Genomic DNA, 14,184 nt, shown 5'->3' on the forward strand with positions numbered 1-14,184 from the left:
AGCCTGAGACCTATTTTTGGAGAGCCCAGCCCAACCTGCCCCAACAGCTGTGGCAAACTCCCCCTGGCCAGAGGAAAGGGGGAGCAGACTGTGTAAAAATATGATTTGACCAGAAACAGCATTACCATAACTTAGAGGCAGGGATCTTGTAATGAGATCATAAAAGATTCCTTTTAAACGGCTGCTTCTTTGTACATCAGGGCAGGACAACGATTTGTGAAGTTGGAGAGGATGCCTGGTCCATCCCCAGTCCTTGGTTTACTAGTGTGGTCTTACTTTTGGTTTATGTAGAAATGTGTGAGAGGAGGAAATTGATCCCACTCCTCAAGAGAATTCTGCTGCAGTGATTGCTCTTGGTTAAGGATTTACCGAGTAGCAGCCATTGTTAACCTGTGATTCAAGAAATCACAAGAATCACATGAAAATTGAGCTCCAAGTTAAAGTTGTGTTGGGGCACTGTCCTCCTGGAGATGCCTTTTAAACAGAGCTGACTTGGTATCATGTACCCAGTGCACTCTGTGGATATCCTCTTATTTAGGCTCTTTTCAATTTGCTTTCACCTCACAGAAGCTCTCTCCCATTTTAATTCCCTCCTGGCTTTACCCAGTTTTCTTATGAGTGATCTATAGCAGAAGGGTCCAAATTCAGACTGTAGTATGGGAAAGGGATTTATAAATTATGAAACACCAATGTAGCTGAGCAGGATGGTTAGGAGGGAGAAGAAAGACAAGTAGAGGACATTTGGAAAACAAAGCAGAGAGCAGAGGAAGGTGAGCATGGCTGTAAAACCAGCAGAAATAAGTTTTTAAAGACATTGAAAATCAGAGAAATTACTGATTAAGAAATGAGCATAACACAACATGGTTGTGCTGCTACTGTAATGAAAAGCAAAATTCCAAATGGAGGAACTTGTAAATGGGAGAGTAAATCACTAGGGGATAAAATCCAAGGTTTGATGACAGTTCATTGTTGACTCCAACCTCCATGGGTCGGGCTTCAATCTACCATGGAAAACAAATGAGGGTTTTGGAAGAATGCATGAACAGGCTAATTGGAGGCTAATTAGGGGGTCAGTTGATTGCAGAGGACTGACACAAGAGGAGCCCACAGGATCCAAGTGGCAGGGAGCGCTGCAGAAAGATGGCTCATGATTTAAGGTGCAATTTCCAAAAGAGCAGTTCCCTGTCAAGCTGTCAGCAGGGTTTGATGCTCTTCCAGAGTTGCAGATGTACTCGAGCAAGTCCACCCTGCCTGCATCTGCTTCCCTACCATGCAGCCTGTGCCTCCAGCATTTGTGGCACTGAGGGATGGATGGGCCCATGCCTGCTCTGGGATTGTAGTCCCAGGCCTGGAGTGGCACTGCCACCAGCTGTGGTGCAGCAGAGCAGGGCTGGCTGCCCCAGGCTCCTGGGCTGTCACAGATGTATTTGCCACCACAGCAGAGCGGGTTACAGCCGTGCTTCACAGTGCTCAGCCTGAGTCACCAGGGTGAAAAATATAAAAACAACAGCACAAAAGCTGGTGGTTTGCAGCAAGGAATGGGAAGCTGGGAGTTCCTTCAGCAACGTGTCCCAGGAATGGAGATGAGTAGCAAAGCAGCAGATCAGAAGTGCTGATCCTCGTGTGGCTGCAGAGAAGGTGCTCAGCAGTCAGCTCAGGCGTTCGTCTGCTCCCACGCTGACAGATGAAGTGTCCACAAAAGCAAACCAGCTGCATTTCAATGGTGGCTGGCTGGTCTGAATGCTGCACACTCAGGTTTGAAATGAAATTCCAGCTCGTTGCTGTGCTGACAAGCCGCAGATGATGGCTGTGAACATGACACACAGTTCAGTCTCCCAGCTGCTCATCCTGGTCTCTGCTCTGGGCTTGCCAGAAAGTTCCCTTCTCCCTACCAGAAAGAGGAGATAAAATATTAGAAACTGCTTTATTAGGACAGTATTGCTGCTGTGAGACTGGGGAACCCTAAGGCCGGTACTGTTAAAGTCCAGTTGTTTCATAAGGACTGTAGATGCAGCTGTATTTTCCTGAGCCTTTTGAAAGGGGTCATGAAAAAAATGAAACAAGATTATGAGCCAGCAACTGTGGATTTGGTGGATGTCCTAAAGGGAGTGACAGAAAACACAGAGAGAAGAAGTTTTTATGGCAGGCAATGTATTCATGCTTCAGTAACTCAGAGCATCTGTTTGAGCTTTGCCTGCCATGATGGGTGAGGCAGAATCAGGAGATGTCATGTAATTGGGTTTCCATAAAGAACATGATATCAAACATTCATGAGCAAGGCAAAAATTCCCAGAAAATAAGGTGGTGTCATCCCAAACTGTTGCAGATGGAGAATTCTTCTGAATATGTGCAAAAGCAGCACTATTTGACAATTTGGGCACTTTTTTTCCTTCTCTGGAAGATGGTCTGCAGTGGTAGGAGAAAATTACTGAAATATCACTGAGTTTTTAGCTGGCTTTGGAAAAAAAGAAGGGGTTTGGGGGGATTTTTGGTTGAGCCATTAGAGTGCTGCTGTCATTTGATTTATTCTGAATGAGCAGCAAAAGAAGCTTGTCTGTGGTGGTTCATTTTCACAAATGTGAATTTTTCCTAGGAGGACTGAGAGGGTTTCAACACAGGTTGTTGTGAGGCTCAGCAAATCACAAGTGTCTGCTCTTGGGAGATGGAGAACAAAGTTGGCACGAATAATTAGTGGCTGATTTGGCAAAAGTTGCTGAAAATTGACATCTGATGGAGAGGTCTTGGGATGATTTAGTAAAACAGTGTAGTTTGAGATTACTTTTGTGATATTACTGTGCAAAGTGCAGGGGTGATCAGAAGGAATGTAATGTGGAAAATGTGAAGGAGGAGTTTGGTGTCTTATTTAGTTCTTTGTGCTTTCTCTTGAGCTTTTCTAGCACACTGTTAGCAGTACAATGATACAGCAAAGTTACTGATGTTAACTAAGGAAAGTTGAGATGCCAAAACACCACAAATTTCTTGTTTACTACATATGGAACTTTGTTTCTCTTCCTTTTTGCTGAGATACGGGTATTAATTTCACTTGGATGCCATTTAGGAGGAAATCCAACATGGGAATAACGTCTCATGGTCCAGCAAATCCAGCAATTCATCATCCAAGAGCCTGAGAGGCAGAGCAGCGCTGTAGGAGGACTCTGTGGGGTTTGTGGTCAGGCGTGTGTGGAGGCATCCCTGCCTGTCCAGCCTCTGGGGAAGAGCACTGGGTGGGAAGTTGGGATATGAACCAGCAATCTTGCAGCTACTGTTGTAAATGTTTTGAGCTGTGTTTCTGGTCTTGGGATGGTTCCAGCACCAGCTGGAGCCACTGTGGCTTTCCCTCTGCTGGGAAGCACATGGGGTTGGTGCCTCAGAGGTACCAGTGCCCAGCACTGGCTGTGTTGTCCTGAGGGGAAGAGTTGAGGGGTGAAGGTAATTGTGTATGTGTGGAATTTTTATGCTCCCAAGAAAATTTAAAGTGTCTGGTTGGCACTTACTGGCAGTGAGATGACTTCCAGGGAACCTCCTGATAAGTTCCCAGGAGTTGGCAGGACTGTAGGGACTAGAGTGTGACAGTGATGAAGTGAGCAGCAAAGAGGGAGGACAGGCAGTTTTCGCTGCAGGATGGTAGGATCACATTTTGCCTCTGGCTGATTTACTCACAGCAGGAATAAAGGTGCCGTGCCAGGAGTTAGTTTGACACATAAGGGAGAGAGATGAAAGTACAAAAGCTCAAGATACCTTGACAGCCAATCACCCACCCAAATAACAGCCCCCCAGCCAGCAGAGCTTCCTGTCCACAACCTCAGTGCACGGCTCAGGCTGTCTCCCTGCCCAGCACTGCTGTTCTGCAGTAGCAGCTCTGATAGCTTTGCCTTGCTGCTGATTGCTTTAGCTTTTTATGCACAGCAGAGAGAAAACATGACCTGCAGCCCCTGCCAGCCTAGACTTGCTTTTCTACAGAGCTCTTAAGATTTATGGTCATATTTTACAGTAACTGTGATTTGTCTTATAGATCGTGAATATATGATTGCCCCATGGTCCCATATCGAGTCTCCACTGTGAGGGCTTGGTCATTACTTCAGAGCATGAGCAAGGAAGTTTTATCACTGAAGGTTTCCTGGTGGAGTAAGCCATGAGGCTGGGCTGGAACTGGCTGCTTGGCAGGTCTGGAGCCCGATAGAGCTGCCTCCAGTGCTGCCAGGCCAGGTTCATCCACCCTCCATGGTACACCTGGGAGTGACACCTGGGCTCTGCGTGAAGAATGAATTCTCATGCTCAATCGTGGATTCTGACCAGACTAATTTTAAAAGCTTGTGGCCCCAGGAGCAGAAGCTGCTGGGAGCCCTGAGACTGGCAATGAGAAGGTGGTGGTTGTGCTTGTTAGCTACATTAAATGCTGCTGTTTGGGGAGAAGGACATTGGGGCTCCATGGGGATGTTGGACCATCACGTGGGACCTTGTCTTTGTGCACTGAGCAAGGGGAGCCCTGCCAGCACAGTGCAGAGGAGATCCCTGCAGCTCTGGATCTCAGGACAAGCATGTCCTTGAAGCTTGCTGGAAACTGCCAGGATGCTGTGTCTTGCAAGGGCTGTCCTTTGCCTGGAGGTCTCTTCAAGGAGAACAGAGACCAGCTTCTCACCACACAAGGCACAGCCTGAGGCCCAGGGCAGTAAGGATTGCTCCATGGGGATTGGGGATGCCTGGTGTGTGTCCCTCCTGGCAGCCAGAGGCTGTGCAGGTCTGTGTGCTGTTGTCACCTCGGTGGGGAGCTGAGAGGGCTCTGCTCAGGCTGCACATTGCCCAGGACCTGCTGACACAGCAGCCTGAGGCAGCGAAGTTCAGGCAAGAGCACAGATGTTCTTGTAATGAGCCCAGTGATCTGGTGACTCATTCCCTTCCCAAGCAGCCACTTTTGATGTGAAAACTTCAATAAATGGAAAAGGAGGATCCGCTTTTGTAACATTTCCAAGAGCTGTTTCTCATTTCTGGTTTGAAGGTGATGGCTTGGGATTCCTTCCTTTGCTTCCCATTATATTTCTGTGAATGAAGCACTGGGACCTTTACCCAACCCACAGCCCTCTCTGCGCCTTTGCTGACCTCTCTAAGTGAGTCTTTCCTGACATTTGCTAAAATCAAGAGGTTCTTGGTGGTGATTCCAGTCTCTTTTAATGCAAATGGCAATAATGATATGAATGCTGATTATTGTTATTCTGCAGGATGAAATGTCAAGATTCCATATTTTTATGTTAATTTTTAGTAGGTAAGTGTCCATCCACATTAAGCATGTCCATCCTGTCAGGGAACATGTTTTTCATATCACAGGAACTGTTAGAAATCATTAGTAATGAAGGAGACAACTGTTGTGCCTGGTGGGCTGGTCTTTGACGTGCAGTAATGCAAAGTGACATGGAAAATTTGGAATGAAGGGTGAAAAGCTGCTAAAAAATTGTGGGCTTAGCTATAAAATAATTAATATCATATCTCAAATGTGGTGCTGAGCTGTAATGATAAATAGGATCCATGTCAGTGCTGTTGGATTGCACATGTGTAACTAGGAAAGGAGGTAAAGGGTTGAGGCTGGGGGGACTGGTTTGGTGGTACTAAAAGATGTGCTTTGCTTTGGTGGAGAGCAAAAGGCTGCACTGGCAACTTAGCTTGAAATAGGAGTCTGTGGGCAGTAAGATCAGGTATGTGTCTATCTTTAATTGTTCCAAATAAAGGCTACCCTGAGCACAGGATCCCTGGACAGTGTATTTCTGATAGAAGTACTTTTAAGCAACAAGTTTTTTACTGCAAACAGCTCTATTCTTCTCATCAAGACACTGGTATAACTTGCTGCTCTTTTGGGCCTGTATTTATTATGCAGTGTTACTTAGTAGAAAGTACTGCTTTTACTTCACAAAGTAAAAGCATTTTGGGTCATATTTCTCTCTCATTTAGGTCATTTTTAATTGACATTTAGTGAAACTAACGCTGTTATATAACACTCAGAACGTAACAAATGCTGCTGCTTCAGATTTATCTGAGCTGAAACCTGAACCTCTCCTCCTGGTAACTCGTTTGTCTGTTTGATTTCAGGCTCCAACCTCACTGGTTTGGACAATCTCGACAGCGCGCTGGGCCTTGTCGAGGAGCAGGTGCAGAGATCGAGGCAGCGCCGTCGAAGGCACGCCACAGAGGATGATTACAACATCGAAGTCCTCCTGGGGGTTGATGACTCAGTTGTTCAGTTCCATGGGAAAGAACATGTTCAGAAGTACCTGCTGACCTTGATGAACATTGTGAGTACAGCCCTGCCAGCTGCCCTGTGGGAAGGCTCTGAAAGGCCTGGGAATGTAGGTTGGGTAAGCCGTTTGAATAAGACGTAACAGATTTTTCTCGTGGTAGGAGATAAAATAGGAGGGAAATCCAAGCCACAAGACAGAAGCTGAGTGTGGGACTGTTAAAATGTTCAAAGTCCTGCTTATGTGCTTTGGTGGGTGGGGACACAAGGTCAGGGGCTCAGGTTTTTGGAAGTCCTTATGCTTTAGCTGTATGTTCCCTTAACCTAAGCGTCCTGCTGAGGAGCAGGTTTGGAGAACTGTCTTCAAATAAGGTTCTAACAGAAATTACAATTGGCTTTTACATTTTTAAAACTACTCTGCAAAATTCTCTGATTTCTCAACTTTAGGTCCCGGGCCACCTCCCTGATCCTTCTTCACATTGCAGTAAAATGTTATGCAGTGTAACACTGAGCTATCTTAAATTGATTTAATATTTACTCCATGACTGACATCTTTAGATTTCCTTAGTTAAATATTTAATCTTCAGAACCATAGTCTGTGCAACAGACTATGCAGTGTAGGAGTGATGAAAGGAGACACTAGGGAATATTATGTTTAAAAGAATCACTTTTTATTTCTAAATATCAATGCAGTAGCCCTCTAGTACCCCAGACAGTAAGGAGGGACACTACTTTTTGGAAAGGAATGAAGACTTAAAAAATCATCCCTAGTACAGATGAAAATATATTTTATTCTTTTGCTAAAGAAATAGAAGTAAGTGGTAGGTAGCCCCCTCATAGACAACTTATTTAGGGATGACTTTCTTCCTGGTTCTTCTCATCTGGAACAGGAGTATTTTCTCAATAAAACATACTTCTGAAAAAGCTTTGGCCTCAGTGAATGTGTGTTCTTAGTAAAATAGTGTTGAGTAAAAAATTGTAGGTCTGCTCTGTTTTTGACAAATGGAGTCTGACTGCTGAAGTTTACAGTCTTGTCAAGAGGATGAGCCTGTAGATGACTCCTTTCACTTTGCAAACCACTGAGCAGAAATCCAGGGTATTAGGTAGATTGTCTGCAATGTAGTTTTTCCAAGATATATTTTTTTAATTATGAAGCTTGGTATTTATTCTTTGCTTTCTTTATTACATTCTTTTAGCAATGTGCAGAATATCACTGTTTTTCATTTTAAATGAGAGGTGGAATACAATTTTAGAAAATCCCGTGTGTGATATAAATTCAGTTATGACTTTTTATAACAGCATTGTAAATAGTTAAAAACCTGTCTTGACATTAGATTTATGGGGTACTTGATGTCTGCTCTGATGGCTGTAAATGCATATATTCTAACAGAAATGACATAGTGAATTTCATTTATTTGTGTGGTTTGTTTTCTCTGAGGCTTAAAACAAAGTCTACAGTGAAACAGATGGTTTTATGCATCTCTGAATTAACAAGTCAAACAGGCCAAACCAGGAATGTGGCAAACAGGCCAAAATAGATTAAACAGGACTCTTTACTTATCATGTCACTTAAATCTATTTTAAAGAATTAAAATATACAGTAATGGTAAAGAAGCCATAAAAGTTCCAGCTCTGGAATATACCTTTTCCTAATTTTAGTAAACCATCCAAGACACAAATTGCAAGAAATAACAACTCTTCAGCAGCCTGTCTCTGCAAGTGGTTTAGAAAGTGCAGCCTGTGTAACCATCCCCACAGGCCATGGCAGCTCTTGGCATAGGCAACAATTGTTCTGTTGAGAGCTCTGAGGTAGAAACATGTCTTTTGGGGACTGAGGATGTGTCCCATGCCCTGTGCCCAAATTCAAGGAGCTGTTTGAAATCCCCAAGGCCTCTTGGAAGGCTCTGGATAGTTGCTGGCAGTCATCAGTGTTGTCCTGTTCTTTCTTTCAAAACTCATCAGGTTTCTAGAGTCTGTATTTCAGCAGAGGGGTGAGTGATGGTGACCAGTCCTGTTTCCAGCTCCAGCACAGAGAGGCAAGAGGGGTTTGTTACTGCAAATGGCAGTGCTGGAGACCTGTATTGTACCAAGGACAGCACAATGCAGAACCTCTCCTTCCCCTCAGCAGGGCAACTCCAGCTCTTGCCCTCACTGCTAGATGGGTGCAAGGTGTAATTCTGTCTGGAACATGGCTTTGGTCTCCTTTCCTGAGATTCACAGTGACTCCCCCATTGCCCTCTCTTCTACCTCTTTGAATAGTTGGGGGTTTTCATTTAGAAAATGAGCCCACTATAAAAGGCCTTGGGGTCCCTGGCTGTTAGGGGTCACATGTATGCAGTGGGTTTCTGATGAGATGTGTAGGTCCAAGACCACTGAAAAAGGAGAGACAGCTACAAACAATTCCAGCTGTGTTTTCAAATCTAATCGGAGATCCTCTCATAACAATCAGATTGTGTGTACTCTGCTGGGTTTAGGATCTAATCAATTAGCTTCCTGTAGTAACAAGGCATAGAATCAATTAGCTTTGTATGGTAACGAGTTAGTAAACATAAAATCAAGAATGCACGGTAACAAAATTAAATAATAGTGAAGATATTTACTGGAGATAAAACAGGTGATCAAATAGTTCCATTTCTGAGGTTCCAAAAATGAAACAAATACTAGGTGAATTGTCCCTCCTGGGGCAAGATATTACTGTCCCAGAAACAACTCCCAGCATGGCTGGTTCTCCCACTGTGCTTGATCTCCTTGTATGTGATGGCATGAGCAGTTGTCCTTAACTAACTTTTCCCAGGGATCTTGGGTGGAACCCTACCACCAACCCAACCAAAACAATATTTTTTTTTTTTCAAGCCCAGTTCAATGACTGTAAATTCAGTAAAATCTGTTTTGTGCAGCTTAAGTGATGTGTTACAGTCCACACCTAAAAGCCATGAAGTGAGAAAAAACAGGGGCTGGGTGTCCTGGCTATCTTGAATAACTGTGCTAATATTTATCCCAAAGTTTGGAAATGAAGTCACTCCCAAACAAATGGTGATAGATGCCAGAGGATTTTTAACACGTTGGGCTGCAGCCACGTATTGTCTGACTCTGCGCCAGCCGTTCCACTGCAGTGAGCTCGGCCTCATGCCTCCCCTTTTTCATCCTCCAGTCATTTCCTCTGACAAAACTCTGGTTTCTCTTGACCTCTTCTCTTTTCTCTGTTCAGCACTGTCGGGACATTCAGTCACCTTTGGAAAATATGCCATTGCTTTTGCTTTAGAGACCCTCAGCTGCCTCTTGCTTGCACCATTTTCATTTGTGTGTCATGCTGTGTTTTTTCCTGGGAAGGATATTGGCCTGCACAGTCCAATTTCCAAGCGTGAGCCCACACATTGCACAAATTAACTTTGTATTTATAGCATGCAGAAGCATTTCCACAGAGGAGAGATATTTGTGTTGAATCTTGTAGTTCTGTAGTTACTCAGGAACATAGAAGGTAATTCAATTTCAGCAAGAAAGCATCTCAAACCCTCAGTAATTGTTTCTGTGTGTACAATTGTTTGGGAAATACTAGAAAAGTGCAAAGCTAGAAGTGGTGTTGGAGAATTACCTTGTTGCTTAGGAAAGAAAAGGTTTTCACTGCAGGATGCTCTGGGAGGAGGAGGAGGGCACTGAATGGATGTCATTGAGCTGAATGGCTTGGACGTGTGCACTGGTCACAGGATAAAAAGCCTGGCTGGGTGGTTAAGCCCAAAGGGTGATGGTGAATGGAACCAAATCCAATTGGTGGCCAGTCCAAAGTGACATTGCCCAGGTCCAGTAGCCTTTAGTATCAGTGATCTGGATTAGGGAATTGAGTGAATCCTCAGTCCATGTGCAGGTGACACCAAGGTAGATGGGAATGTTGATCTGCTGGAGGGCTGGAAGGCTCTCCAGTTGGATCTGGACATGTCCTCAAGTTACCAGGAGATCTTTAGATTAAATAATTGGAAAAATCTTTTCATGGTTGTCAAGCATTGGAACAGGCTGCCCAGGGAAGTGATGGAGTCACTGGAGATGTTTAGAAGATGTTTGGATGTGGCGTTTGGGGATGTGGGTTAGTGGTGTCCTTGGCAGTGCTGGGGTTGAAGGTTAGACTTAATGATCTTAAAGAGCTTTTCCAGCCTGAAGGGCCCATTGATTCTGAAAAGGATCCAGTCCTGGTGCTGAAATTCTCTGTTTCATAACCCTCTTAAAAGTAGTTTCCAGGATGAAGCAATTTTCAGGGATAAAAATCTTTAATTTCTTTTCCATTCCTTTACTGTAAAAAGGCTGATATTAAAATATTTATATATATTCATGTAATGGATATATGGACAAAATATCTGTGATACTAAAGCCCATCTCCTCAAAGTAGCTAAGTGCCTAATTGCTGTTATTTCAAATGGAGATGAACCCTAAATAAGAATTATGCCTCACTCTGGGCTAGATTTATCTGAGTATTTAGTAATTTACCTGCCTTTGAAATCAGTGAGAATCAGTATCATAAATTATCTCATGGGATTATGTATTCCCCAGCCTTCAAGTGAAACTTCAACTCCAGAACAAATACATTAAACTTTTCATTTGAATAACTGAAATCAATGAGAGTTATGCAGCTGGGCGCTTTGGAAAGTCCCTGGAGTCTTTCACCTGCATCTTTCAGCACTACACATGTCTTTGAAATTGTGGCCCTGAGGCGCTGCTGAATGTGTTATCTGTCCTCTTTAATAGGATGTACATGATACTACTATTATAGATGAGATTTCTGCTCTCGTATCTCTGGCTGATGAGGAATGAAGATTTGCAGGTACAGAACAGCAAGTCCCTAATGAGAGGAAAGGGCAGAAATGCCATCGGTTTCTAACTGACAGTTGGATAAAAACCTGAAAGCATGTCTAATTCAAGCTGCTAAAAAGAAAGTGATGATTGAATACATTGAAATAATGGTTCTCCCTGTCTTCAGAATCATGCTTTTTAAACTAAAAAGCATTTCTTTTAGACAGCAAGGCTAGTTCAATAATGTAGAATTTGACTGGATTTTTGAAAATTAAATAATTCATAAGCTCCATTGCTCATTATTTAAAATCAGTTTATTTTAATATGGGCACTTTAAATTTGAACTAACTCTAAGAAATTCCACAAATAACAAATGTAAGTCCAACTCTATTCGTCTGAGGGACTTCAGCTCTCTGTAGCTGAATTACAGCTTGTTTGAAACTTTAAATATATGTATGTAACTCCACATTTTGACTGTTCATTATAAACCAGTAGCTATGACTGGTGTGAACAGTGTCTGAAGAGGCCTCCATGAGGTTATTTTTGTTTGTTATCTTGATTGCCACCCTACAGTGGAAGCTGTAGTTGTGCTTGGGCATTCAGGGGCTCCTGCAGGAAAGACCCTCTCAGAACTCTTACAGGTTGTACACATTTTCAGAGAGAGATTATTCCCAGTGTCAATTAGGTGAGCATTGCTCATTACTGGTACCTGGAATGTGCCTTGCTGCCCTATTGCACAGGTTTTGGTACTGCCCTCAAGCTAGAGGGTAGGTGCTGTTAAAAGATAGATTTTTTTCCCATTACTCCAAATACCAAGATGAGCTTTAGCCACAAAAGTTTCAGCCAGGGACTTCTGAGTTGTGACAGTGTGGTTTGTGTGATGGAGTGTGGATGATTAGGATCAGCTTTCAAATTCTGCATGCTTCTCTTAACCAAACCACTTAGATTTGAAGAGGTCACCATATTTATTACTTTAACACCACACCCCTATCCCTTGTTGTAAAGTGATAAATCCGTCTGCTTAATCATTTTGTGATGCTATAGTTGATTTTATTAACATGATCTTGAGACAGTAATTCAGAGAAATACTGAGTCTGTTGGCGCAAAGGTAATTTACAGTGTTTAGAGAAACTTCTCACAGCAGTGGTTTATGAGCAGGAATGAGAAGTTCCAAGAGCCTGCGGGAGGAACTAAGAAAAATAAATTAGTCATGAAGTCAGAAAACAAAGTCTATGACCTTTCTAAAGCCAATGTTACAGTCGAAGATGAGATAGAGACCTGTAACATGAAGCTACCTAATGCCTTGCCAACACATCTGCTGGAGAATGTTTTTCATTTTGATCAGAAGCAGCTAACTTGGACTTGGTAACACCTACTGACTCTGACACCAGGGAAGGTAAATCAGGACTCGGACTCATATTTGCATGGAAAATGCAAGATTCTTATCTCTGTTTTGCAAGGTACACTGCCAAGCTCTTCTAAAACTGCCTGGTGTATGTGGTTTTGAGCAGAAAGATAGATGTTTTCCAAATGTGAGATCACAGTTTGACCTTTAAGTTTCTTGTGTGTTGTGTGGTTTCATTCTTCTTTATTCCTTGTGATGCTCAACAAAGATTTCAGGGGAGAAAAAAGAGTTCCTCTCTGAGGAAATGAGGAAATACCTTGTAAGGACTAGAAAGGGAGACTAGGAGCCCTTGATTTTGCCTTATGACTTTCTGTGTGACCACAGTACATCAACCAGAGGAACTGGTGTACTGTTATTCCTGTGGGATTAAGATAAAGCTTTGGGAATGTCAGAAATGCCCATTTGGGATCTCCAAAAGCATAAAGAAGGTGATGAAAATCGATGAGCACAGTGGTGTTTGAAGTGGGACGGCAGAAAAATAAAGTGAGAGGGGAACGCTTTTGGGAGGGTCAGATTACAGAAGTTTGTGCTCAGTATCCACCATGACATTTCTGGTTCCTATCTTGTAATTCAAACCAGATGTTTCTTACAGAAATAGACAATCACTGGATGCCCACCAGGCACCGAGGCTTTGCTGCAGATAATTATGATCTGATGAATGAGCTGCATCTCGGGCTGGGCTCTAACAATGGCTTGCCAGGAGCTCTGCCATCCCACAGGGAAGGAGCTGATGCTCTCCAGCTTCTCCAGTATTGCTCTGGCAGAGATCCACACATGGTCCCAGCTCTGCCCTGGAGCACGTAGCTATCAGTAGTTTCTGCAGCAGTAGTTGTGTAAGGATGTGGGTGATCAAAGAGCGGGCTAATCAGCTTGGATGGATCAGTGATTTGTGGTGGCTGCAAAACCAGATGATTCTTGGTTTGTGCCCGCTCTGGATGGTCAGATGTGCCCTCTGATGGCTGCTGTTGCTGGGTTGGAGCTGTTTGGTAGTGACACAGCCCGAGGTTGAAGCTATGAAGTGTCCACAGGGGTGTGTGCTCAGGAGCCCGGGGGAGCGGCGCTCACCCAGGCGTGAGGAGCAATCCATGGAGCTGCCTGGGGACAAACCCGATGGTTTATGGTTCAGGAGCCACGCTGGGATGAAATGATCTGCCTTTTGCATAGCAGATCCTAACAAACTCTGCAAGGCTGGGAACTCCTTCAAACTGCATGAATGGGTTTGCTGATGATTTGCCAAAATACGCAGATTATTCTCCTGTGGTGCATTGGTTTAATTAGGGATCCAGGGAACCACCTGACTTTGCCTAAAAATCCTGCCAGCTCAATCAGCAGGTAACCTGCTCTGCTCTGCACCAAGACTAGCAGAACTGAAGGCTGTTGATTACTATTTGTGTTACAGGAGCTTTCAAAATTCCCTTTTAGGATCAGGCCGTGCTTTGCTCAGTAATCAAAACTTTCCAGCGCTTCTTTTACAAAGTGTGAGGCACCTCACAGGCACTTGGCTTGTCTTTAGCTTTTTCATGTTTTCTATGTGCTTACTGTGCTGACTTGAAACTTGCTCAAGGCAGAAGAATTATAAAATTAGCGGAGAGGGACAGATGAAAAAAAGTAAATAAAGTCTTTGTTTTTCTTATGTAGCACCAATCTGTGCCAGCCTGATTTCTACACAGAAACTTTAAATAGAAATGCATGTTTTCCTTTGAAATATCCCAGAAAAAGAAACCAAAGATATCCCAAAATAGTTAGCTAACTACAATAGCTTGATGAAAGTCTCTTT

General features: G+C 43.5%; 1 protein-coding gene across 1 annotated transcript in view; it reads left to right on the forward strand.

The window, feature by feature from the left end:
* The window catches only part of ADAMTS2 (ADAM metallopeptidase with thrombospondin type 1 motif 2), a 175,022-nt gene that overhangs the window by 108,930 nt on the left and 51,908 nt on the right, over positions 1-14,184 (forward strand). The window contains exon 4 of the mRNA XM_058848948.1: positions 6,079-6,281. Within this exon, the coding sequence (XP_058704931.1) occupies positions 6,079-6,281 (203 nt within the window). The remainder of the gene's footprint in view (positions 1-6,078; positions 6,282-14,184) is intronic.

This window comes from Poecile atricapillus, chromosome 13 (assembly GCF_030490865.1).
Source record: "Poecile atricapillus isolate bPoeAtr1 chromosome 13, bPoeAtr1.hap1, whole genome shotgun sequence".
NCBI classification, from domain to species: Eukaryota; Metazoa; Chordata; class Aves; order Passeriformes; family Paridae; genus Poecile; species Poecile atricapillus.